The sequence below is a fragment of the Carcharodon carcharias genome, chromosome 19, assembly GCF_017639515.1.
Source record: "Carcharodon carcharias isolate sCarCar2 chromosome 19, sCarCar2.pri, whole genome shotgun sequence".
NCBI classification, from domain to species: domain Eukaryota; kingdom Metazoa; phylum Chordata; class Chondrichthyes; order Lamniformes; family Lamnidae; genus Carcharodon; species Carcharodon carcharias.
Window position 1 is genome coordinate 39,435,605 of NC_054485.1, and position 24,848 is coordinate 39,460,452.

At 41.8% G+C, this 24,848-nt stretch overlaps 1 protein-coding gene across 1 annotated transcript in view; it reads right to left on the reverse strand.

The window, feature by feature from the left end:
* Positions 1-13,995: 13,995 nt before the first annotated feature.
* The window catches only part of LOC121291992 (transmembrane protein 35B-like), a 55,627-nt gene continuing 44,774 nt past the window's right edge, over positions 13,996-24,848 (reverse strand). Inside the window, exon 3 of the mRNA XM_041213708.1 lies at positions 13,996-15,850. Coding sequence (XP_041069642.1) covers positions 15,720-15,850 — 131 coding nt within the window. The 3' untranslated portion in view covers positions 13,996-15,719. The remainder of the gene's footprint in view (positions 15,851-24,848) is intronic.

Here is a 24,848-nt window from a genome sequence, read left to right on the forward strand (position 1 = left end):
TACAGTCACAGCACTTAAACACTCACTGAATTGGTAAGAGTATTCTTTGAAAAAAAAACTACAGTCAAATGAGGGGCGGAAAGAGAGAGAGACCCATTCTATCACTTCTCACCAGATTGCAATGTCAAAAACATAGCAAGAGAGGTGAGCTGTATATTTGGGTCCACTTATCCACATGGGAGTTCTTTCTCTGCAATGAATGTCCTCAGGAACAAACCCTGAAGCTATTTGAATTATCATATCCACAACCAAATTACACACAGCTGACACAGGATTTTAACCCTGGCCAGAGCCAGGAACAGAGGTGGGCATGAGCGAAAAATAGCACCACCACTTGGCATACCACTTCACCAGCTCCATCCCGCCCCAGGCCATTTTTTCAGGAGTTGGATGGGGGTGGGGGGGCTGAAGTTACCCCTATGCGTGCAGCAACTAGCCAACTCAGCTCATTAACAGCCTCAAGGAGGCAATTAAAGAGGCAGACTGGGATATTCCAGTCAGCTTCCAGGCTCCCGCAGGTGGGGTGGGGGAGGGGTGGGGAGCAGTTTAGGGGCCTGGAGGCCACCTCCCAGCAGCAGACTAGGGGACAAACACATCAGGTAGATCTAAAGGCTCTCCCTGCCTGCCTGGGTGCTGTATCAGCCACTGGCCGCTCTGTGGATGGGCTTCCATCACCATCCTGCCTCACAACCCCACTGTCTGGCCTGGCTGCAAAAGCTATTTTTTAAAATTTAAATTTCAAAACGTTGGCAAGAGGGCCTCGATCTTGAAGCACCCTCTCCCTTTCTTACTTTCCATTGCTCCCTGCTGCTCCTTTCAACCTGCAAGGCCTCTGATTGGCCTTCCAGCTTTGAGAGCCTGCTGCCGTCTCTAATTGGACATTGAGCTCACCCTCTGGGATGAGGTTAATTTGCCATCTGGGGAAAATCACAATTGTTGTGTTTTATGCCTTGGAGATATGCAGAGATGCTACATTCCAGGTTTAATATGTGAACATAAGTTTTGTTCAATGGTTTTAAAATGTCTGCTCTCCAATGCTGCCAGCAACTTGCCATGTGGGACTTCCACCCCTCACTGGGGCAGAACCCCGCCCCCTGGAACTGCCAACCAATCTGATTGGCCAGCGGCTTCATCAATCCCAGCAACGCCAGGAGGGTGTGAGTGGCTACTGCTGGGACTGCAGAAGTAGAAGACCAAAGCCCCTGGATCCCCAGAGCAGGTAATTGCAGGAGCTTGGGCCAGGAGGGTTTGGGGAGGTTAATGAGAAAGCCGGGATAAAGAGTGTGAGTTAAAGGGAGGGAGCGAATAGGAAGGAAGAGGAGGTTTGACCACAGTGGGGGGGGGGTCCACCCCACCACCAGCAAGGGGCAGCCCCCGGAAAGTGACACCCCCTTCCTTCCCGCCCTTTAAACAGGTAATCAAAAAAACAGGCTGCCCGCTCCCACCTGGCTCCCACGCCAAATGTTTTATGGCATGGGAAGTGTGTTATCAGGGTCAGTTGGCTCGATAACAAGCCTAATTGACCCTTGATTATTTATTTAAATATGGTGGGTGGGTTGCTGGTTTCAGCGCTCACCCACAACCCCTGTATTATGGGGGTGAGCTTGGGGGTGGGCGGGAAGGCCCCACCCGCAGGAAACACTCCAACTGGGGGCATGTAAAACTCAGCCCAATGGGTGATTGCTTCCACACACACTGAGGGTTCCTGGTCCATATTTCAGCCTAACAGCAGGATTCAGGAGCTCACCAGTAAAGTCCTACCTCTGGTGTTTCAAAGTAAGCTATTACTAACTAATTTGGACAATATACTCAATGAATCATATCTAATTCCAAAATTTAACTTGATTGTATGCATATTTTTATGGCCTTGTATTTCTGCTAGTTCTTTTTTTCACTTGTTACATCTGATTGTGAAAGGGTTTGGGGTGCTTAATGAGTTATTCCGATATTCATCCAAATTGCCGATCCAGAAACCAAAAATCTTTCAGATGCCACACAGAAACTCTGTGTTCCCTAATTCTGGCCTCTTTCACGTCCAACTTCCTTCATCATTGGTGGCCAGACTTTCAACTCCTTAGGCCCTTAGCTCTTGGAATTCCTGCCCTAAATCTCTCAATCTCTTTCTCTTCCATTAAGATATTCATTAAAGCCTATCACTTTGATCAAGCTTTTGGTCACCTGTCCTAAATATCCCTTTAGTGGCTTGGTGTCATTTTTATTGACAGGTTAAGTTCCTGCAAGGAATCTTTGGAAGTAATACTATGTTAAAGGTGCTATATAGATGTAAGTTTTTGTCACTGTTGTTTGTTTAGAACTTCCATAGATCCTAGTCCACCAGTCACTAACATACTTACTTCACTGTTGGTTGCTCTGAAAGCTGGAAATGCCACTGCACTGCACTTGCATTACTTTTAGGTTCCAATTTGCATGACTAAGTGTATTCATGGTAATCTTAACAAATGAATGCATGTGTAGAACAGCACAATTCTACACAAAGAATATTTTCTAACTCACAAATCTTTGATGACTCAGTGTATGTTTTCAGAATAAATGGCAATGCTTTGCACCACACTCACTCCAGCATCAACATCGCAACCACTTCCCACTCACCTTACATATCATGTTCCTTTTTTTTCATTTCTCTGTCTGGTAGGTCAGAACCTGATATTTATATATCTTCTTTCTCTTCAATTTTCCTACAGATCATACTAAATTCAGTATAGACATAAAATTGCTGATTTTTTTCAACAATGGCTGTTCATGTTAATGCAGTGTACCCTTTGGATAAAACATTATGACCTGCTTGATCTGCTAGATTGAAGAATAATAGGACTGGATTTTACCCTCCCAAGAATTGCCCTCCCCCACCCCACCCCACCCCCCCCCCCCCCCCCCCCCCCGCCCCCACCGGCAGGCATGTTTTCAGCAGGGAGGCATGCAAAATATGACAGTGGCTAGCCCACTACCTTCCCGCCCACCCCCACCTCGGTCCCCATAATATGGCAGGCAGGTGGGAGCTGGAGTCGGCAGCCTGTCCACCATTTTGAAAAAACTCATTATTGAGCTTGTTAACAAGGCAATTGACCACAATATTGTGCTCCCCACACCATGATGCAGTTGGCATGGACAGGCGGGCAAGAATACGGATTCTGCTTTTTCAGCATCTGGGGATGGTGGGTGCATCCTATAAGGGGTGCCCTGTGCGCATCAGGGAACCTCCCCCCACCCCCCACTAAGATGAAGCACCACTTTGGGCCTCCCCGCCTAACCTCCAAAACTCACCCCACCCGCCCCCTCTCACCCACCCCTTCCCTGGAGTGCCTGATCCCATCCTGCCCAAAAAGCCCGGGACCTTCCTTAGCCCGGGATCCATTGCTCTTCTTCCTCAGGCCGGCTTGCAGTTCAGCAGCACCCGCTACTGAATTCTGGCACTGCTGGGATTACCAAAGCTGCCGGCTAATCAGCTCTCAGGGACGGGACTTCCTCCCACTAACAGAAAGTCCCACTCTCTGCTCATTAAGGCTGCTGGCAATGTGTTATCACTGCAGGGCAGCATTTTTTAAAGTCAGTCGGTTTGAAACTGTCTTTTGTAATGGGTGGGGTGAGCAATACATTACCCCTTCCCACCCACCACCCCCCCTGACCCCCCCCCCACCCCCACAACCCCCACAACCCCCCACCCCCAGTAAAATTCAGCCCATGAAATAAAGATAAACTGCATAGAACATCATAGACCACAGTTAGAGTACTGTGTGCAGTTTTGGGCACCTGATTATAGAAAGGTCATTAAAACCACAAGAGACCTTATAGTGTAGCTTCACCCGGATGATGGGAAACTATAATTATGGGAAGACATTTGTGATACTGAGATTATTTCCATTGGAACAGTAAAGCTAAAAAGAAAGTTGAACTGAGGGTTTTAAAAATTATGATGGTTTTGATAAAGTGAATAGGGAAAGGTTATTTCCTCTTGTTGGGGAGTCAGTAACATGAAGTTCATCAATTTAAAATTATCACTAGGAGAATGAGAGATGCTGGGGGTAAATTCTTTACACGATGAGTTCACTCTGGAATCCTTTATCACAGGAAATGGTTGAGACAGAGATCATTCTGGGAATGATTTCAGGGAAAATTTGATAAATATTTGAAGTGGAAGGAGATACAGGTTGTGGAGAAGAAGCATGAAGGGCCAAACATCCTTCTATTGTGTGTTGTAAATGATATACCTCAGAAATAACTTCTTAGGTTCCTAATCCCCAATGCCTCAAGTTTAAACTTCTTGCCATAAAGATAAAGGTAAAGGTTCGCATCCTGAGGAATGGGGGCTTGATTATGAAGGAATCCTTCTGCGCTGAGAACAAATAAAATTTAATTGGGAAAATGTTGTAACGCATTTTGAGACCAAGTGCTTTTTACTGTACAATAAACTGTCATCTTCTCATGTGCCAAAAATAAGATTTTGTTTAATATAACATGATGGTATGGCGTTTCTGCTCTTTTACCTCAGTAATATCTAGCAATGTCAATTTGGGGTGTATTATGAGTGCAAATGATCAGGAAATTTTAACCAATAAGCTATCTCTAAAACCACTTACACTTGTGATTTTCTTCGTGCTGGTTTCAAGATTCAGTTCTCCCAGATTGAGTCCCATCCATAACAGTCCACACTCCCAGATCAAAAAATTGTGAGATTATGCCAGTTTGGGGGGTCTTTTCAAATTGAACTCATTTTCTTTGGCACAGGCACTAGTTGGCACATTTCCAAAGTGTTTTCATATCAAAAAATACTTAACTTACTGAGAAACTGACTAGCGTACACCAATGAAACTATAAGTAATTATCAGTAATTTTAAATCAATTTATTCACAGTTGGAGGTCTGTACAGACTTATTAAGATTGTTTTTTTTATTGATATATCCACTTTCAGCTGAATTAATAAAACTGCATCAGGATATCTCTTAGTTACATCAGGGAATACTTTCTAATGGAAAGCAAATGATCATGTTCTATTAGTTGCACAATTCCGTTAGTTCATTGAAGATGTGGGTAGATGCTGTGAGGATGTTTCCTCTTGTGGAGGAATCTGGAACTAGGGGGCACAGTTTAAAAATAGAGGGTCTCCCATTTAAGGTAGAGATGAGGAGGAACTTGTTCTCTAAGAGAGTCATTAGTCTTAGTCTTTGGAATTCACTTCCACATAGAGAAGTGAAGGCTCGGTCATTGAATATATTCAAGGCTGATTTAGATAGATTTTTGATTGACAAGGGAATCAAGGGTTATGGGGGACAGACAGGAGTTAAGGTCACAATTAGATCAGCCATGATCTTATCTAATGGCAGAGTAGGCTGAATGGGCTGAATGGGTTACTCCTGCTCCAATTTCTGATGATCTTATGTAAGGAGGGTGAAGGGGGAATGATAGGGGTGAGGTGGTGAGGGGGAGTGAAGGGGTAAGGGTGGATGAAGAGGGGGTGAGAGGAGTGAAGGGGTGAGGGAGGGTGAAGAGGCGGTGAATGGTGTGAGGATTGAGGGGGTGAAATAATAATCTCTGGATTACTCCCAGAGCCATGCACAAGTGAGTACAGAAATAGGAAGATAAGATAGGCGAAAGATAGTACAGGAGGAAGGGCTTTGGATTCCTGGGACATTGGGACTGGCTCTGGTGGAGATGGGACTGTTCAGGCTGTATGGGTTGCACCTGGACAAAGGCTGGGCAGAGTTTGTTGCTGGGTGATTTGCTAGTGCTGTTTGGGGAGGGTTTAAACTAACTCGGCAGGGGTATGGGAACCAGGAGATAATATTAGAGAGGAATACCAAGGGGCATATAATATTGGGAGAGATGGATAGCACTAGAGTAGGGAACAGTAAGTTAATAGGTGGAGTTATGGTAAAGGAGAAAATAATAGTGTAAATCAGGGTTACTGTGCATGTATGTGAATGTACAGCGTGTAGTAAATAAGATTGGTGAGTTACAGGCACAGATTGCCATGTGGAAATATGATGTTGTGTCAATAACAAAGACCTGGCGCAAAGAAGAGCAGGACTGGGTGTTAAATATCTCTGGACACAAGGTGTTCAGGAAAGATAGGAAAGGAAGTAAAGACGAAAGGATGGCGGTATTGACAAAGGAGAGCACTGCAGTTCTGGAGAGAGAGGATGTCCCAGAGGGGTCAAGGACAGAGTCTATTTGGCTCAAGCTAAGGAACAAAGAAGGTGCAATTAAATTGCTCGGTGTGGTCTGTAGGCCACCAACTGGTGGAAAGGGTGTAAAAGAACAAATTTGCAAAGACATTACAGAGATGCAAAAATTATAGAGTACTTATAATAGAGGACATTAATTATCCAAATATAGACTGGGACCATAGTAATGTAAAGGGCAGAGAGGCGAAAGAGTTCCTAGGATGTGCTCAGGAAATTTTTCTTCAGTAGTTTGTTCCCAGTCCAACAAGGAAGGGGGTACTGCTAGACCTGGTTCCTGGAAATGAGATGGGTCAAGTGGATCAAGTGTCAAGGAGAACATTTAGGAGACAGTGATTACTTTAACATATGTTTTAGGCTGACTATGGAAAAGGGCAAAGAACAGTCCAGAATAAGAAAAATTAACTGGGGGAAAGCTAACTTCAATGGGGTAAGAGCAGATCTGGGCTGAATAAATTGGAGTCAAAGACTGGCAGGAAAAACAGTAGCTGATCAATGGGCTACCTTCAAAGAAGAGATGATTCGGGTGCAATCACGGTATATTCCCTTGAAAGAAAAATGTAGAGCTAACAAAGCCAGAGCTCCCTAGATGACAAAAGGGAAAGAAATTAAGATAAAGAAGAAAAGATGTGCTTAATGTTGTCAGGTAGAAAATACAATTGAAAACCAAGCTGAATTTAGAAGGTTCAGAGAAGAGGTGAAGAAGCAAAAAAAGAGTATGAGAAGAGATTGGCAGCTAACATAAAAGGGAATCCCAAAGTTTTCTATAGGCATATAAATAGTCAAAGGACGGTGAAAGGAGTAGGGCTGATTCAAGACCAAAAACGGGATTTACATATGGAGGCAGAGGGCATGGCTGAGATACTAAATTAATACTATGCATCTGTCTTTACGAAGGGAGAAGATGCTGCCCAGGCCATGGTAAAAGATGAGGTACTTCACACAGTTTAAAATTGAAAAGGAGGAGGCATTGAATAGGTTATCTGTACTAGATGAAATGCCTCCATAGATACTGAGGGAAATGAAAGTGGAAATTGCAGAGGCACCGGCCATAACTTTTCAGTCTTCCTTAGACTCAGGGGTTGTCCCAGACAACTGGAGAATTGCAAATGTTACACCGTTATTCAAAAAAGGGTGTAAAGATGAGACCAGCAACTACAGGCCAGTCAGTTTAACATCGGTGGTGGGGGAAATTCTAGAAACAATAATTCGAGGCAAAATTAATAGTCACATGGACAAACACAAGTTAATTAAGGAAAATCAGCATGGATTTCTTAAGGGAAAATCATGTTTAACAAACTTGCTGGAGTGTTTTGAAGAGGTATCAGAGGAGTTTGATGAGGGCAATGCTGTTGGTGTAGTGTACATGGACTTCCAAAAAGTTCTTCATACAGTGTCGCACAACAGACTTGTAAGAAAAGTTATAGTTCATGGAATAAAAGTGACAGTAGCAACATGATACAGAATTGGTTGAGCAGCAGGAAACAGAGAGTAGTAGTAAATGGATGTTTTTCATACGGGGGGAAAGGCTTGTAGTGGAGTTCCCCAGGGGTCAGTGGTGGGGCCCTTGGTTTTCCTGGTTTATATTAATGACTTAGACATTGGTGTACAAGGGAACAATTTCAAAGTTTGTGGATAATACATAAGTTAGAAGCATTATGAACCATGAAAATGATAATGCAGACCTTCAAAAGGACATAGACAAGTTGGTGGAATGGGTGGACATGTGGGAGATGAATTTCTATGCAGAGAAATGTGAAGTGATTCATTTTGGCAGGAAGAACATGGAGAGACAGTATAAAATAAGCAGTACAACTCTAAGGCCAGGATATTTCCCCCATTGGGGGGAGAAGTTGAAGAGCGGGTGCAAGAGGCGTGCCTCCGATCACCGCCATTTTATGTGGGCAAGCCAATTAAGGCCTGCCCAGTGTGACGTCTGCACGGAAGTGCTATGCGCTCCCTGTGCGGGCGGGGGCATTCCCTAAACCCGAGAGTGTGCTGCCTCAGGGAGATCGGCCCCACGTACAAAATATTAAAAAAAGAAAAAAAAAAATCCCCTGACATGTCTCCTCATGTGACAATGTCACATGATTGGGACATGTCCATAACTTTTAAAAACACTTTAATTAAATTTTTAAAACCTACATGAAACCTCATCCCACCCGTGGATGAGGTTTCATGCTTTTTCTAATGCCCACCAAGGCTGCTTGCCTGCCTTAAGGTTGGACGGGCAGGTCCATTAATTACTTAAATGACTCTGCCAATGGCCTCGATTGCCCATTGACAAGTCGGCGGGTGCACAGCTGATTTTGCTGAGTCCCTGCCTACCTGAAAATTTAAATGGGGCGCAGTGACATCGGGGCACAATTTTCTGCCTACCAGGCAGGCGGGCCCGACTCAATCTCCGGCAGGCGGGGAGCCGATCCCCGCTGGAGAAGTGGGCCCCGCCGTCATTTTAAGTGGGTGGGCCGATTAAGGCTCACCCAGCGTGATGCCCGGCGGGAAGCGCTATGCGCTCCTGTGCAGGCGGTGGTGGGGGAGGATTCCCCAAATGTGAGAGTGCGCTCTTTCGCTCATGCAGACGAAAGAGCGCAAATCTCCCTGAGGCTAATTGCTGCCTCAGGGAAATCACTGAAAGTTGTACAAACATTAAAAATAGAAAAAAAAATGCTTAACATGGCCCCCTCATCTGATATTGTCACACGAGATGGGAATGTTAATAAATTTCACTAAAACTTTATTAAACTTTTTTTAAACACTACATGAAACCTCATCCCGCCGTTTCATGTTTTATCTATTGCCTGCCGGGGCTCCTGGCCTGCCCGCCAACCTTAAGATTGGACGGGCAGGTCCTTTAATTGTTTTAATGATTTTGTCAATGGCCTCAATATGGCCATTGACAGGTCAGCGGGCCCGCAGCTGATTTTGCTGCGGGCCCACTTTCCTGGAGATTTAAATGGGGCGGGATGACATCGGGGATTCCCCCTGACCTCATTCCCGCGTCATTTTGCGCGTCGGCGAGTGGGCCCTGCTCCCCACTCGCCGACGGGAAAATCCTGGCCTAAAGGAAATGCAAGAACAGAGGCACCTGGGTGTATATATGCATAAATCATTGAAGGTGGTGGGCAGAGTGAGAGACCAATTAATCAAGCATACAGTATCCTGGGCTTCATTAATAGGGGCATACAGTACAAGAGCAAGGAGGTTATGTTGAATTTATACAAGTTAATGCTTCAGCCTTGGCTAGAGTATTGCATCCAGTTCTGTGCTCCACAATTTAGGAAGGAAGTGAACACAGTGGAGAAGAGGGTACAGAAAAGATTCATGAGAATGGTTCCAGAGATGAGAAACCTCAGTTATGAAGATGGATTGGAGAAGTTAGGACTGCTTTCCTTAGAGAAGAAAAGAAGGTTGAGAGGAAATTTGATAAAAGTATTCAAAATCATGAAGGGTCTGGACAGATTAGACAGGGAGAAACCGTTCCCACTCGTGGAAGGATCGAGAATAAGAGGACACAGATTAAAAGTAATTCGTAAAAGAAACAAAAGTAATATGAGGGAAAACTTACTTATGCAGAAGATGTTTAGAGTTTGGAATGCAGGTGGAGGCAGGTTCAGTTGAAGCATTCTAAAAGGAATTAGACTTCTATCCGAAAAGGAAGAATGTTCAGGGTTACTGGGAGAAGGCGGGGAATGATACTAAGCGAGTTGCTCATTTGGAGAGCTGGTGTAGATGCTATGGGCCAAATGGCCTCCTGATGCGCTACAAAAGTTCTGTGAAATGAGTTAAGGGGGGGGTGAAAGATTAGGGGATGAGTGTGAGACAGCTTTACAATAATCTGCAGAGCTGACCCTATGTCTCAGCAAACAGTGAATCAGTCTCTTTTTCCACAGATGATGCCTGACCTGCTGAGTATTTCCATAATTTTCTGTTTCAACTTCAAATTTCCTGCATTCGCGGTATTTTGCTTTTGTAGAAGACTTTATGTTTCAGATTATGCAAATACATTATAGTAGGAACATGAACTGCAAAAAAAAAATCATGGGAGGAATCTCTCGATTGCACCCAAAGCAGAAATACTGTCTTTTATTGAGTTGCCATCATTTTAAAAAAAACCTTATTCTGAAATGGTTTTGTTCAACTTTTTCATAGGCACTAGATTAAAATGTTACTACAAGCAAATTCATTTATGTATGCAGTTAGTAAGGAGCTCTGTTAGATTAGTGTTACTTGCCTACTTGTTACAGATTCATTTTACTATGTTATAATAGCACTCATATCTAGTTAGATCTTCATTCTTCCATGTTTAGTTTATCTCCAAAATGATCTCATTTACCCCCAAGGCTCAGCAGTGTTAAGCCTATGTTCTTCAAGGTCAATTGTGACTAGCAAGGAATATAGGTGTGAATTTAGGAGATTTATCCGAGGGTTCTGAAAGGATAAGATTAATGAGTCAAAGCAGACTACCTCATTCAAGTCATTCTCATAACATGATGAATGAAAGATCATTATAGGAGCAGAAGTTGACAATTCAGCCCGTTAAGCCTGCTCCGCTATTCGAAAAGATCATGGCTGATCTGACTGGCATTAACTGCACTTCCTTGTCTGCCCCCATATCTCTTGACTCCCTTGTCAATCAAAAAATTTGTCTAACTCGGTCTTGAATATATTCAATGGTCCAGCCTCCACTGGTCTCTGTGAAAGAGGATTCCAAAGACTAACAATCCTTTCAGAGAAGAAATTCCTCCTCATCTCTGTCTTAAATGAGAGACCCCTTATCTTCAAACTGTGTCCCTAATTCTAGATTCCCTCACAATGTCCTTTTATTACAGGGTTCTGATGAAGGGTCAAAACAGGAATGTTAATCTTTCTTTCTTTTTGATCTGCTGACTGCCCTCCTGCATACTTCCAGAAGTTTCCACTATTTAATGTTTTCTTCATGATTGTCCTAAAATAAACTGCTAATTCCTCAAATACTTCCATCACTGATTGCTGCTGTATGATCCAATCAAGTGACAATACTAATATGCAGCAAGTAAAACAGCATTTGGTGATGAATTACTTTTGCCAACATCTGATCCAAATTTACATTTTGTAGGTCATGAGATATGCTTATGAATGAGTTGAGGAAATCCCCTTTGACATTTACTTCCTGTTCTCTGGGTCTAAGCTAATTATGATGGTAATTTTCCAGTAACAAGATGTCTGAAAGACCCAATCATTGCAACCCAAAGAAGTGAATTCACGTCGAGTGCAGGATGAGCATCGTCAGTACCAGCTAAGGCTACATATTAGGTTAGCTTTCTGCTTTCAGACAGCCAATAGTTTCCGGAAGCATAGAAAAAAACAACTAAGTTGGTGGGGAGGGCGGAAATTCACTATTCTTAAAATTGACATTTGCAGTAAGAAATTTTATGCCTCTGAAGATCACATCACCAGGAAAAAATTTAATCTTAAAAAGTTTACATCCTTTGATTTCAAATTATGGAACTTCATTCGAAATAGTCCTTGGTCCTGAAACACAGCATCTCAAAACTTCTGAAGACTTGTCCCAAAAAACTGTTGAGGCTGGGGCTGGGGGAGGGGGGTGGGGTGTGTGTGTGTGTGTGTGTGTGTGTGTGTGGGTGTGTGTGTAGGGGTGAGGGGTTGGCAGGTGTTTGGGTAAGGTGTTGTTAAATGAAAATTTCAAATACTGATGTTGGTGGTTTTTGTAAGGGAAGAGTATTAACAGTTACGGAACCAAGGCAGGTAAGTGAAAAATTAAGGTACAGATCAGCTATGATCTAACTGAATGGTGGAACATGCTTAAGGGACTGAATGGCCTACCCTAGCTCCTATAAGTCAATGGATGTCATGTTGAAATGACTAAATTCTCTTGTCGGACTACATCTTGACTGCCATGTTCAATGAGTTCCACTCACCCAGGTGGACCATCCTGAACCTGGATGATTACCTGGAGTCAGGGCCATTTAGATAATGTCAGCAAGTTCCTGGTAGGGTTCCTGTTTTTGTCAGAAAGCCCACCTCAGGAAGCCAGGAAAATTTCCATAGCTAGTCACCCACAGTGTATCGTGGCCAGCTGTCACCAATGAGGCCGAGTGTAAATTACTGAGCTTTTAAAACTTGAATGCCACTTTCACACACCGTAGCAACACTGGACACACAGTTGCTTGGGCACAAATTGTTGTATATTTTATATATCTCAGATCTATGCAGAGATGACACTAGTTTCTATGTATGTGACAAATTTTATTCACAGTGTTTTAAAATGTTTACCCTATATTTCAACCCTGGCATGCAGCTCTTTCGACAGCTTCGTTTATTTTTCTCTGAGTCCATATCCAGGCTTAACTTATCAAACACAATGAGCATCAATTGGAAACAGACTCACAGAATCAAATGCAGAACAATTAAACACTACACAAATCACTAGATGAGACATGTATTCCTTTTTCATATATCCATTGTTTTTGGGAAGATGTTTTCTTGTTCCTCATTGTGGCCAGGTAACATTAGAACTTATCCATTCTTGTTCTATTTCATGAAAATGACAAACTGGGTAGAAATTCCATACCCACAATTTTCTGTCCATTCAGTTGAACAGTGAATTGGATAAGTTCTAAGGCTACCTGCCCACAGCACAAGAGAGAGACATCCACTCAATCTTGAGCGTAGGGGCAGGCAGTCAATAGAGCACACCAACGTTACCTGCAGGGGTATTGGTTTCCATTCCAGTACAGGAAACATCTCTGAAACATGGCCATTACTACAATGAAAATTGTTGATAGATTTCACACTAAGACACAAAACCATGCAAAAAATATTTTCAAGAATGAATCCCTCTCTAGAGCATTCTCATCTTGTCAGCCTCCCAAAGTTTATCTTGATTTAAGTAACAGTACTACCCAGAGGTTTTTATAAAATTTTAGTTCACAATTAACATAATCAAATAGAATTGACAGGACAGAAATGGCCATTCAGTTTAACCGATCCATGCCGTGTTTATGTCCAGACTCAACAGACCATCTGGCCTCCTTCTGTGCTGTAACCATTGATTGATTCCATGTCCCCCAAGGGCCTCCTCCCAACCTTCTTTATCTAACCCCCTTCAACATGTCCTTCTATTCCTCTCTCTCCTTCATGTATTTCTCTAGCTTCCCCTTAAATGCATCAATGCTAGTTACCTTAACTACTCCCTATGGTAACAAGTTCTGCATTCTAATCACTCTCTGGGTAAAGTAAATTCTCCTCTTTTCCATATTGGATTTATTTGTGACTATCTTATATTTATCTTAGCTTTGGCAGCCCAACAGCTAAATATAAGAAACAAGGATTCATGAAAGCGAGATATAATTTCATGCCAGATTGGCTTCAACAACTGGGAACAGTCTGCACTTGACCATTTGGCATTTGGCACCCAAGTCTCCACACTGAGCATGAAAATTTGAAAAGCAACATCTTCAGATTTCCACAAAAAAGTGCCATTGTAGGAAGGAGCATGCACAATAGTCTCTGTATTAGTAAATGAAGATCTAGGGTGTCCCTACTGTAGTCTATAATATCTTGCCTGAATTAGACTGTACTCCTACTTGAAAACTCACACAGAGGGAAAGTAGATTTGAATCATCAGAAACGATGCAAAGTCAAAAGGAGAGGAGATCTCATATTTATGGCCTCTAGTTCTGGTCGTTCTGCAAGTAGAAAAATCCCCTCAGTTGAGAGTGGCTAAGATGATCATGTAGAACAGAATCATTTTAAGCTTGTTGGGAATTAATTCCATTCAGAGGTTTATAATACATTACCGTTTTAAAGCAATCTTTTTATTCGATTCTCAAAATGCAAAATAATACAGTAAGCACAGCTTCAGCAGGTAGAGGGTTACGCAGAACTGAAGAACATATCAGAGATACATACTCAGACGATAAGTGATTAAACACTAAAGTGGATCAGTAGAATACACTAAGATAGAAAGGGAGGTGCTATTCCCTTATTGAATATTTCAACTTTAACAACACATTCTATCTCTCAGCGAAAAAAAAAGTGCTAGAAGCATGAATCAAAGTGTCAGGAGCATCAGCAAGGCAATGAAAATTCAAACACAATATAGTCTTGAGTGCTATGGTTTAAACAAATTAACTATCACCATTATTATTATAACTGCATTAGAATTAGCACAGTTTACAATCCCAACACTGCACAAAGTGGGAGGTTTGCAGTGAAGTGCATGTTCAATCCTCCTCCACACCTCCCAAGAATTTTTCATCACAGGTTAACAGAACTATGTTAATACAATGAACTATGGGCAGAATTTAATGTCCCTCCCCAGTGATGGTATCAGAGAGGGGGGGGCATTTAATCAGGCAGGAGAGTGTCGGGGGTGGGGGGGAGAACCTTGGCACCTCCCCATCTCCACTCAATTAAGTCTGGGGCAGGAGGAGTAGCTTTGGTTGTGGGGGCCCTGGGGTGGGGGGCCCTCATTCAAAGGCACTCAGTGGCAGATCAAAGGACGTGGCATCAGGAAGGGAAGGGGGCTTCCTCCTTCCCTCCTACCCACTCTCTACCCCTCCCAAGATCCTGACCACATGACTTCCATTCCACCTTCACTCACCTTTGAACCTGGGGACCCTCATTGATTCTAGTCCTCTGATGGGTGCATTATTGGCAGCTGCCACTGCTCCTGGTGGCACTGATGGCAATGGAGAGCCTCCAGCCACTGATTGGCCAGCAAGCGTCAGGAGGCGGGATTTTCACCTCTGGGGTCTTTAATCCCGACGCTAACCACTGAAGTTCCTGATGAATACTTAATACGACAGGCCTTCCCAACGGATGTAACAATGGACTCCCGCCAGTGGGCTAGACTCCCAACACAAACATTAAATTCCACCCTATATGTTTCCTCTATTAACACTTAAAAATGTGAAATGTTGTACCATTTCCCGACTGTCAGAGTGGTCATATAATTAATTGTTTGACAAATGTAATGGCATTTGAACACAATTAAATCAAGTCAAAAACAGACCATTATTCAAGATTATTGCACCATTTAGAAATACTTTTGATTGCCTCTAGTTTCCAAATTTTTACCATGATCATTCCATATTAGAATATTCCCAGAAAATTATTTTGCAAATATTTCATATAAAGAAAATAAACAAATGAATTTACCAACTGAAATCTGGTAACATAAAGCACAGGCCAGCGATGCCTACATCTAGTATCACCAATCCTGCCAAATGGTAAACTTAGACATTCAGCAGCTGAATGTCCCTTTCTCTTTCAGACCTCAACCCCTCAGCCATACGCATTGCAAGAAAGCTATTTAGCGCTTCATGATTCCATTAAATATTCGATAGACAATATTCCCTGCTTATTCCCAGCTGACCTACTGAATTTTGATCAAAGCACTGTATTAATCCCCTTCAGCCGCCGTGGTGTACAGACTTTCCTTTTGCTTTTAAAATATTCTGATGCTGTGCAAGACCCAAACTGGTCCACAGCACCCGAAACTGAGCAGGATGTTGGTTACTCTTCCTTCTGTTTTTCTTTGTCTCTTCCCCACACAAAGAGAAGGAGCAGCAGTAAGCCAAGACAGACACTAGCTGGTATGCACATGTAAAGGGGTTTCTTCAGCACCAGCTGGGAATAGATGGCACCTGCAGAGTCATAAACAAAGACAGTTAAGTGCTTTAGTATCTGCCTTTTACAAAGTTCACAGCTTTCTCCTGAACAGCAACTCCAGGCTTTAAAGACAGAAACCATTTCAATAGGCTATTTCATGGGGTATTTACTTGCTCAAGGAAAATTCCAACATCTAAAACAATGTGCATTATTTTGCTTTTACGGTTTTCTCACCTTCTCTTTTGAAGATGTCGACTCATGCTGGAATATGGTCTACTTTCTTGTTACCTCTCAGTGATCCTTCATGTCTAAGACCAAACCATAAATCTTGGCAGACTACACAATTGTGAAAGACAACACAACACATATACTTTACAGTGAGATTCACTGGATAACAATTAGGGGTGGGAACCCTGGTTGATAGTTTCCTCTATAGCCCAGAGATACTGAAGTCACATAGCACCCTGGATGAGATAAGCTAACAATAGCAAAACAACTTATACTTAGGTAACACCAATGTAGCTTCACAGTTGGGTAACAGTCCCACTGTGCTGGGGGAGAATTAGGGCAAACAGTCCAAACCACCTCTAAACAGGTTCACCTAAACATGGGGAAGCTTCCTGTTGTATTCTTTAAAATTTTCTTTCATGCAATTAAGATGACCTTGATCTTAAAAAATACATTTTGAAAAATTACATTCCTTGAATTGGATTTTTGGGACTTCATTCTAAGTATTCTTGATCCTAAAACACAATATCCAGGGATTTCCAAATAGAAAACATGAACCATAGAGTATAAATTGGAAGATGTCCTGTTTAAATGATTAAGTGGTCTGGTCAGACTGCACCTTGAGTGCTGTCTTCAGTTTGATCAATGATATATAAGGGGAAGGTTCACCCTGCGGAGGTGGAGCAGAGCTTGACTGGGACTTTCAACTCTGGCTGAATCCTGATGAATGCTAAGATGGGTCAGAGTTCCACTCACCCTAGCAGATCAACCCAGCCCTGACCAATTTACCTGGGGTCAGGGTTATTTCAATAATGTTGGCAGGTTCCTGCTTTGGCCCAGAAGCCCAGCTGAGGGAGAGAGGAAAATCACTGCAGCGGCTCAGCCACAATGTAACAGGGCCAGCTGCCCTCTGAAGATGAAGGTATTTGCTTTTAAATTGTGGGTTGGTGGCTACATTTGATTCAATTCCCTACTAGGCCTTTCAAATTTAAATTCCACTTTCGCAAACCATACCAACACTGAGCACCAAGAATATATTCCAAACACATATGGCTGCTTGGGCACAAATGACAGGCTGCACATCATCTAAAATGATATATTCCCAACTTATATTTCCTTTGATAATGCTCATCATATTTGGATAGATCCATTCTGTCACTTCTAGCCCAAAATGATTGGAAGTGACAAGGAGAATGGGTTGATGGTGAGCCTCCAAAGAATTTTTCACCTCTGTCCCCTGGCGTTACACTGAGAACTGGTAAAAGTTCTGGCCCTAGTATTGGAAAACTGAATTATGAAGAAAGGCTCAAGAAACTTGGGCTATTTAACCTTGAGAGAAAGCAATAGGGTTTAATAGTATTAACTAGTTTAGGAAAAGTCAATCTGGAAGACAACTTTGGTAAACCTTGACAGCAGGACAAGCTCAAAGTGGCAAAAGACTGAGTTCAGGAAGTCTTCATAAAGAGTCACCAAACACATGCAATGAACTTCAGCTAAGACAGTAGAAGCCAAAACAGAAGTAATTTCAGGTAAAGTTGGATGTGTAAAGGTTTAAGATGTGAAGAAGTGCCTTCCTCATATTTCTTGGCATCTATTTTGGGCGAGTCTATTACTTATTTACACCCCTTAAATGCCAGTTGAGAATTTTGCCCCTTACTTCGTCTAAGTTACGAAACACCGATTTTTTTTTTGTGCAATATGCGGTTGAAGACAAATTGTTGCCCTGTTTCTATATCTTTCACAACAGATCAGTATTTTGTGAGTTGGAATATGTAGACAAGTGGTGTAGTTCTCATAAGCAGTGGCCAATGACATCATTTTAAATTGTAAGTTGTTTATACACCTTCCTCATGGAGAAAAAAAGGTAGGCTGGCAGACATGGTTCCCTAATGGTATAGCTGTCCATCCAGTGTGATACTTCAACAGTAAGTGCCCAACTTCCAATCTCTGCTTTGTGATGGGTTGGATTATCTCAGATCAGGTAGAGCCTGACTGGGTTTGCAAGGAGCAGAACTTGGAAACCAGTCAAGGCTCCAGCAACTTAACACTCTCCACCAGCTTCTCCTCGAAGGTTTGCAGGACTTGGCAGAATTCTGGTGGCATTATTTTTAGTCCCTCCATCTTGGCTGTCTGGGGAGGTCTAGTGGTGCAGTGGGTAACTGGCTTCTCTGAGCCAGAAGCTTTTGGGTTTGAGTCCCACCCCAAGACTTGATAGCATGTTGAAAAGATTTGCAGATTGACAATCAACCTGTTTGGCTGGGGAGACTGATAAAAAGGGAAAAGAGAGATGATCAAATTCCAAACAAGGTACAAAAATCCACAAGATAAAACCTGTGCTCTCATCAAAAACTCTGTCTACGATAGAGTTGTGAAATAGGATTGTGCTGATTGTTTATTTGTGCTAACTTTAGCCTTAGGTAAACCATAAAGTATATGTCGCAGTTTATCCTTTCCTGTTAACAAAAAAAGCTTCAAAACCAAACTGAATTGAGGTTCGCTTCTGTCACCATTTTATCTTCTAGAGCTCTCCTGAAATGAAATAAAGATTGTGGATGTCACAGGCTTAAAATGCCTAATAGCATTTTATTCAATTGGTAATTTTTCAGGCCATCATCCATTGCAAAAATTAGCACACCTAACTCCGAGAAGAACATAACAAAGACAGCTGGAACTGCAACCTGAAACAGTGTTTTCTGGACAGAATTCACAATTATCAGAATTAAACAAACCTGAATTCATCCCTCAGTTTCAAAGAAATTAGTATAAATTCTGCTTCAACACTGGTCAGCCCTGCGATATGTAAGTAAAAAGGCAGGAAATTGCTTGCTGGCAAGCACAGGAGATGCAAATTCTATCTCATATGTCCTGAAATGGGATGAGGATAAATGGCTACTTCTCCCATAGTACAATGGGGAAGACACCCAATTCCCATTCACCTGGAGTGTGCAGGTACAGCACTCAGTCACTAGAACACTCCGAATTTACCTTGTCACGACAGTGGATTACAGTCCCAAATTGCTTATGGGTATATTGACCTTTTAAGGAAGAAATGTGCTTTTTTACAAAAGACATACAAGCAAAGACACTAAACAAAAGATGGCCAAGAATGTAAAGTAACCACTTTCTGGAAAATTTCTACGTGGATTATACTTGACCGACCATCCCAGAGAGACCATGTAATATCGCACCTAAAAAGCTGCCAAGGCCTACTTCAGACAGAGATGCTTGAAAGGAAGAGATGAAATGCAAAACACTGAACTTTAATCTCCTGTGTTTGCGGAGACAATGGAGATGATCACCACATCTCAGCAGAAACCATCTCCTGTTGAGTCAAATCTCAGTATGTGGAAATGATCTAAGTTGAAAGACACTCTGGGCAAAAGACATGAATACACTAGGAAATGGGTTAAAAAGCTAGCTGCAGACCTGATCTGTGTGTTCTAGTTCTGGTATGCTAGTGTGTGTTAGTGAGAGTCACAACAGAAGAAGATGGACTAGGCACCCCTTTGCAGCTTATAGGCAAAGCTCTTTCCTCTCTGTTGCTGGGGGCAAGTCAGCAAAGCCACAATCAAGAATAGGACTACTCCTTCAACTAACCTGCAGAACCAATTGTCTCCAAATCAACTGCTAAACTGCCAAAGTCAGCTCTACTGGAATCACCCATCTTAACAGCCACAACATTTCGCCATCTACTCCTCATGGACAAGCCAAAGGCTGATTCGGATATCCTTTAAATTTTTATTTGGACCCAACTTCTCATTTCTTTGCATATGTGTTAAGTTTTTATGATTTTTTTCCTCGGGTTTTAATAACTAATAAACTTACTCTTTCTTTGACTCAAGGAAGCCTGGTTAAATTGGCTCCTTCTGAAACATAAATGCATTTGGGCTGGGTAAAGGATCCCTTTTAAATTAGCCTTGTTGCGACCAACTGAGGGGGTTGAATAAAGAAAGGAAGCCAGCTCGTTCCTCCTCACCCGGGAGCATAACAAAATTGGGGCCATTTGGGAAGTTAACAATTTGGGGTATCTCATCCAGGATCTTAACAAATTGGGGGGCCTTGCCCAAGGACGGGTCATAACAACCTGCATCATCATTAATTTCCCTTCCAATACAGGAACTACTTCTAAAATATGACCATCGTTGCATCACACACTGCTGATTCCTCACGAACACAGAAACCATGTAAAAAGCTTTTCTAGAATGCACCCTGCTCTAGGATACTCCTCTAATGCATGACAGCCAAAAAAATCTTAGTCCATGTAATAGTTTTATGAAATTCAAAGTCATGATTAGCAGTGGTCAAAAGGACCATTTACAACAAATAATTTTCTTGGGAATTAATTCCATTCAGAGGTTTACAATATATTACTTTTTTAATGCAATCTTTTTATTTGGTTTTCAAAACGCAGGATGATACAATAAGCACAGCAAAGCAGCAGGTAGAGACTTTTACAGAATGAAAGAATAAAACAGAGGTGATTCAACTTAAGTCAGTCCACAAATCAGTAAAACACATTATGGTAGAAAGGGAGGTGCTACTTCCTTTTATGAGAGTGTTTGAACTTTATAAGGTATTCCATCTCATAGTGGAAAGAAAACAACTGCTGGAAACATAGCTCAAAGTGTCAGGAAAATCAGTAAAACAATTAAGACTCAATAGTGAACTTTAAACACAAAAAGCAGACTGTGGTTTTAACATATGAACCATCAGCATTATTACAACAACTGTATTGAAATTAACATCATTTACAATCCCACCACTGCACAAAGTGGGATGTTTGCAGGGAAGTACATGTACATTCCTCCTCGACATCTCCCAAGGATTTTTCATCACAGGTTAAAACATTTCAAATAGCACAGTACAGCGAACTGTATGTTTACCTCCATTAACTCTTCAAATGTTATCTATTCCCAGTGTCAGACTAGTCATACAATTTCAACGCACAAAAATACTTGTATTTATATAACCCCTTTCCTGATCTCAGGATATCCCAAAGCGTTTTGCAGCTAATGAGATACTTTTTGAGGGGTAATCACTGTTGAAATGTAGGAAATGCAGCAGCCAATTTATGCACAGAAAGCTCCCACAATCTGCATTATGACAGTGACCGGAAAATTTGTTATAGCGATGCTGGTTGAGTGATTAATATTGAGGAGGACAATAGAGAGAACTCCCCTTTCCTTCTTCAAAACAGTGCCATGGGATCTATTATGTCCACCTTTGAGGACAGACGGAGTCTCAGTTAAGCTTCTTATCTGACAGTGCAGCATGCCCTCGGTACTGCACTGAAATGTCAGCCTTGTGCTCAGGTGTCTGATGTGGGACAATGAACCCATAGCCATCTGACTCAGAAGCACAAGTGCTGCCCACTGAGCCATGGCTGACACCACTCATAGAAAAATGACAAAAAAGCAAAAAATAGATCATACCCAAGAACACTATAACACCTAGAAATGCTTTTGTCTATCCCCAGTTTTCAAATTCTTACCAAGTTCATCCCATATTAAATAATTCGCAGAAAATTATTTGCAAATGTTTCACACAGAAACAATAGTGTACCTACTGAAAGCTGGATATATTGTAGGCCAAAGGTGCCTACATCTGGCCATTTCAATCCTGTCAGCCAAACTTAAGCTATGACATTCAGAATCTGAATGTCCCTGCCTCTTCCAAATCCCCACCCCATCTATTCCTTCATTTCTAGCTGCTTATTCCCAGCTGACCTTCTGAAGTCAATGTATTAATCCCCTTCAATTGGCATGTTGTACATATTCTCCTTTTACTTTTGTCTCTATGATAGCCAGGCTCTATGCATGATCCAAATTGGTCCCTCACATCTGGAACTAGTAGTTTTGGTTACTCTTTCTTCTGTTTCTTTCTGTCTCTTTCCCAGATATATAGAAGGAGCAGCAGTAAGCCAAGGCAGGTGGCAGATGGTACGCACAAATAAAGTTCTTCCTTTAGGATCAGGATGGAATACAGCTCACCTGCAGAGTCATAAACAAAGGCAATTAAATACACTACTGCCTGTCTTTTACAAAGTTCACAGCTTTCCCCTGAACAGTCAACGGATGGCCACTCATTCAAAGAAAACTCCAACGTTTAAAGCAATGCTTAACATTTTGTTTATAGATTTTCTTTCCTTCTCTGGAAGATGCTGACTCACGTTGGGGTCTGACCCACAGGCCTAAGAACTTGTTATCTTACTCATTCTTTATGGCAAGATTAGACCATAAGAGTTGGCAGACTTCAGGAGCTCGAAGGACACAGCAAAGCCCAAATGTATCACCAGATGTTCAACACACATTTTCCGTAACATTCGCTGGATAGCGATCAGGGGTAAGAACCCTGGCTTACGTATACACTCCTGGCTGAGATAAGCTGATAACAGCAAAACAACATAGGCCTATGCAGCGCCTTCAACATAGCTTGACAGTTGTGCATCAAACTCACAGATAGGTAAGAAGTTAGATGGGGCTAACATAAAGCATTATTGAAAAGGTAGCTTTTATAGCACACTGAACATAGGATATTCCTGGTGTACATGGTTCAGTACTAAACCAGATAAATATTAATGTCAAAGTGCAAGGGCTAATTAATTCATCACAATCACTTTAGCAACACAGCAGAAGGTTATTTGATAGGCAATACTTTCTCTGAATTAAGAACAACCATTTTGAAGATTGCGAGCAGCCTTTTCAATTTGTGTTTTTATAAATATTAGTGTTAGGAGAAAAAAAATTCATAAAATATTTTAATAAAAATTTAATCAGAAAAGTCTTCTGTCTCATAATGGCAATCCTGCACCCTACAGGACCCTTGAAAAGAACACAGGCATGGTGTATCTTAAACAGCAGCAAGCAGATTAAATTTACAGCCTGGTGAGAAACAAGGCACCCAGGCTTCTCTCCAGAGTCATCGGTAGCTGAGTCATTCCAACACATGCATTTCCCTTGTAGATGAAATTATAGAGAAATAATGAATCAATTGCTTCGAAGACATTGGACCACTGCTTGATGTACTGAATCAAATCTGCATAGAGTCTGGAGTTCCCCTTCAAGAATCAGGTTACATCCTGCACACAAAATATTTCACAATTCTTGCATTCTTTCACTGTGAATCCATATAAGCAGTTAGATTTATGAGAATGGTGAAAGATGGATTTTTATTGAGCAAACAAGCAAAGAGAAATATGAAGAATATGGAAAGGTGATAATTAGTTAAAATCAGAGGGTGAATCAACAATGAAACAGTAACAAGGAACCTGGTAAACATCTCAACACAGTGGGACACCCTTTTGGATGAAGTGGTATCTATGAATGTTGCGTTAGTGGGACCTCATGAGATTTGATTCTGCAGCTTTAGGATTTGAAGTAAATTTTGAGCTAACGTGGTATTTATTTTGGATTCAGAAATCTTGTCAAAAGCCACTGTTCAAAAGTTTGAAGAGTTAATCCCAACTCCCTAAATTATATCAAGAACATCCCGTCTCTCTTTTGATCTATTCTGCTAGGTGTTAACAGGCAATTTTATGAGTAGGCCATGTTGAGCTGGATCTTCAGCTTTGTTCAATAAAGTAGCAAACAACCTACTTATTAAATATTTATTTATAGCCTGCTAACAAAATAACTGGTGCATGGATTTATAAAAAGAAGCAATTCTGTTGTTCAGAAAGGCAAGAATAAAAAAAAGCCACTCTTGTCATGACTGTAATAACCACCCAGCAAAATTTTACAAGCAGTTAACAAGTTACTCAACCTCAACCAACACCACCAAACAGATTAAATTGCTCCTTCATCTCATTGCTGTTTGCAAGGCATTTCTTGGCTCACATTTGCCTCTGCCCACAAAAATGTGAATACACTTTAAATGCACCTTATAGGTCGTGAAGGACTTAGGTCCTTCCTATGAGTCTAAATGAAAAAAAAATGGTGCAAGAGAAATGCAGGTTCTTGCTTTTTCACTTTCTATAAATGATAAAAATGTTTCTAACTCTAGCTGTGGGGCCCAGGGTATTTAACTGGCCAGGATTTTTCAGGAGAAGTAACATTGAGCACGTCAGCGCTCACCATTATTAAGGAGTAAATTGCTCAGCAACTTCCACCATCTGTACATATGCAGTTGAAGAAGAAAATCAGGAAGTTGCTGTCTGAGTTGAACTGATCCTCCAGACACTTCGCTATACCGGTACTTCACCAAGGGGCTCATCAATCACATAACTGGGAGGGTGAGAATTTGCAGTATTTATGTCATAGATGCCCACAACACACCAGAGAAAATTAGAGCTTGTCCATTCAAGTGCTTTTATCAGCATAGTAATTCAAATAACTTCTCGAGCTGAAAATTAATGTTTAAAAGTGTGAATTCCTTCAAAAGTTTTACTTTTTCTTTCTGCCTCTTTTATCCCTCTCTCTCAATCCCAGCTTGCTTTCTTTCTCTTTATTTTGCATTTTTTCATGATTTGGTATTGAATTAACTATTCTAACTTACACTACTTGGTTTAGGCAATGGGCAGAATCGTCCATGCCCGCTGGCATCGAACGTGCTTGGCGGTGTGAGCGGACAATATGGCAGGAAAGCCAAAAATCGGTTTCACAATGTCGTGAAGCCAGTTTGCAATCGTCTGCTCAGCCCGTCGATGGCGGGCCACGTTTCCCACTATTGGACGCTGGGAACCTCACTGTAATACATCTGCATATCATTATAAGACTCATTCCCCACTGCACACTGGATCGTCCACCCACATCAGTGTGATTCCACACTGACATGCTTCACAACTGTACATAAGCGACATGCACCTGG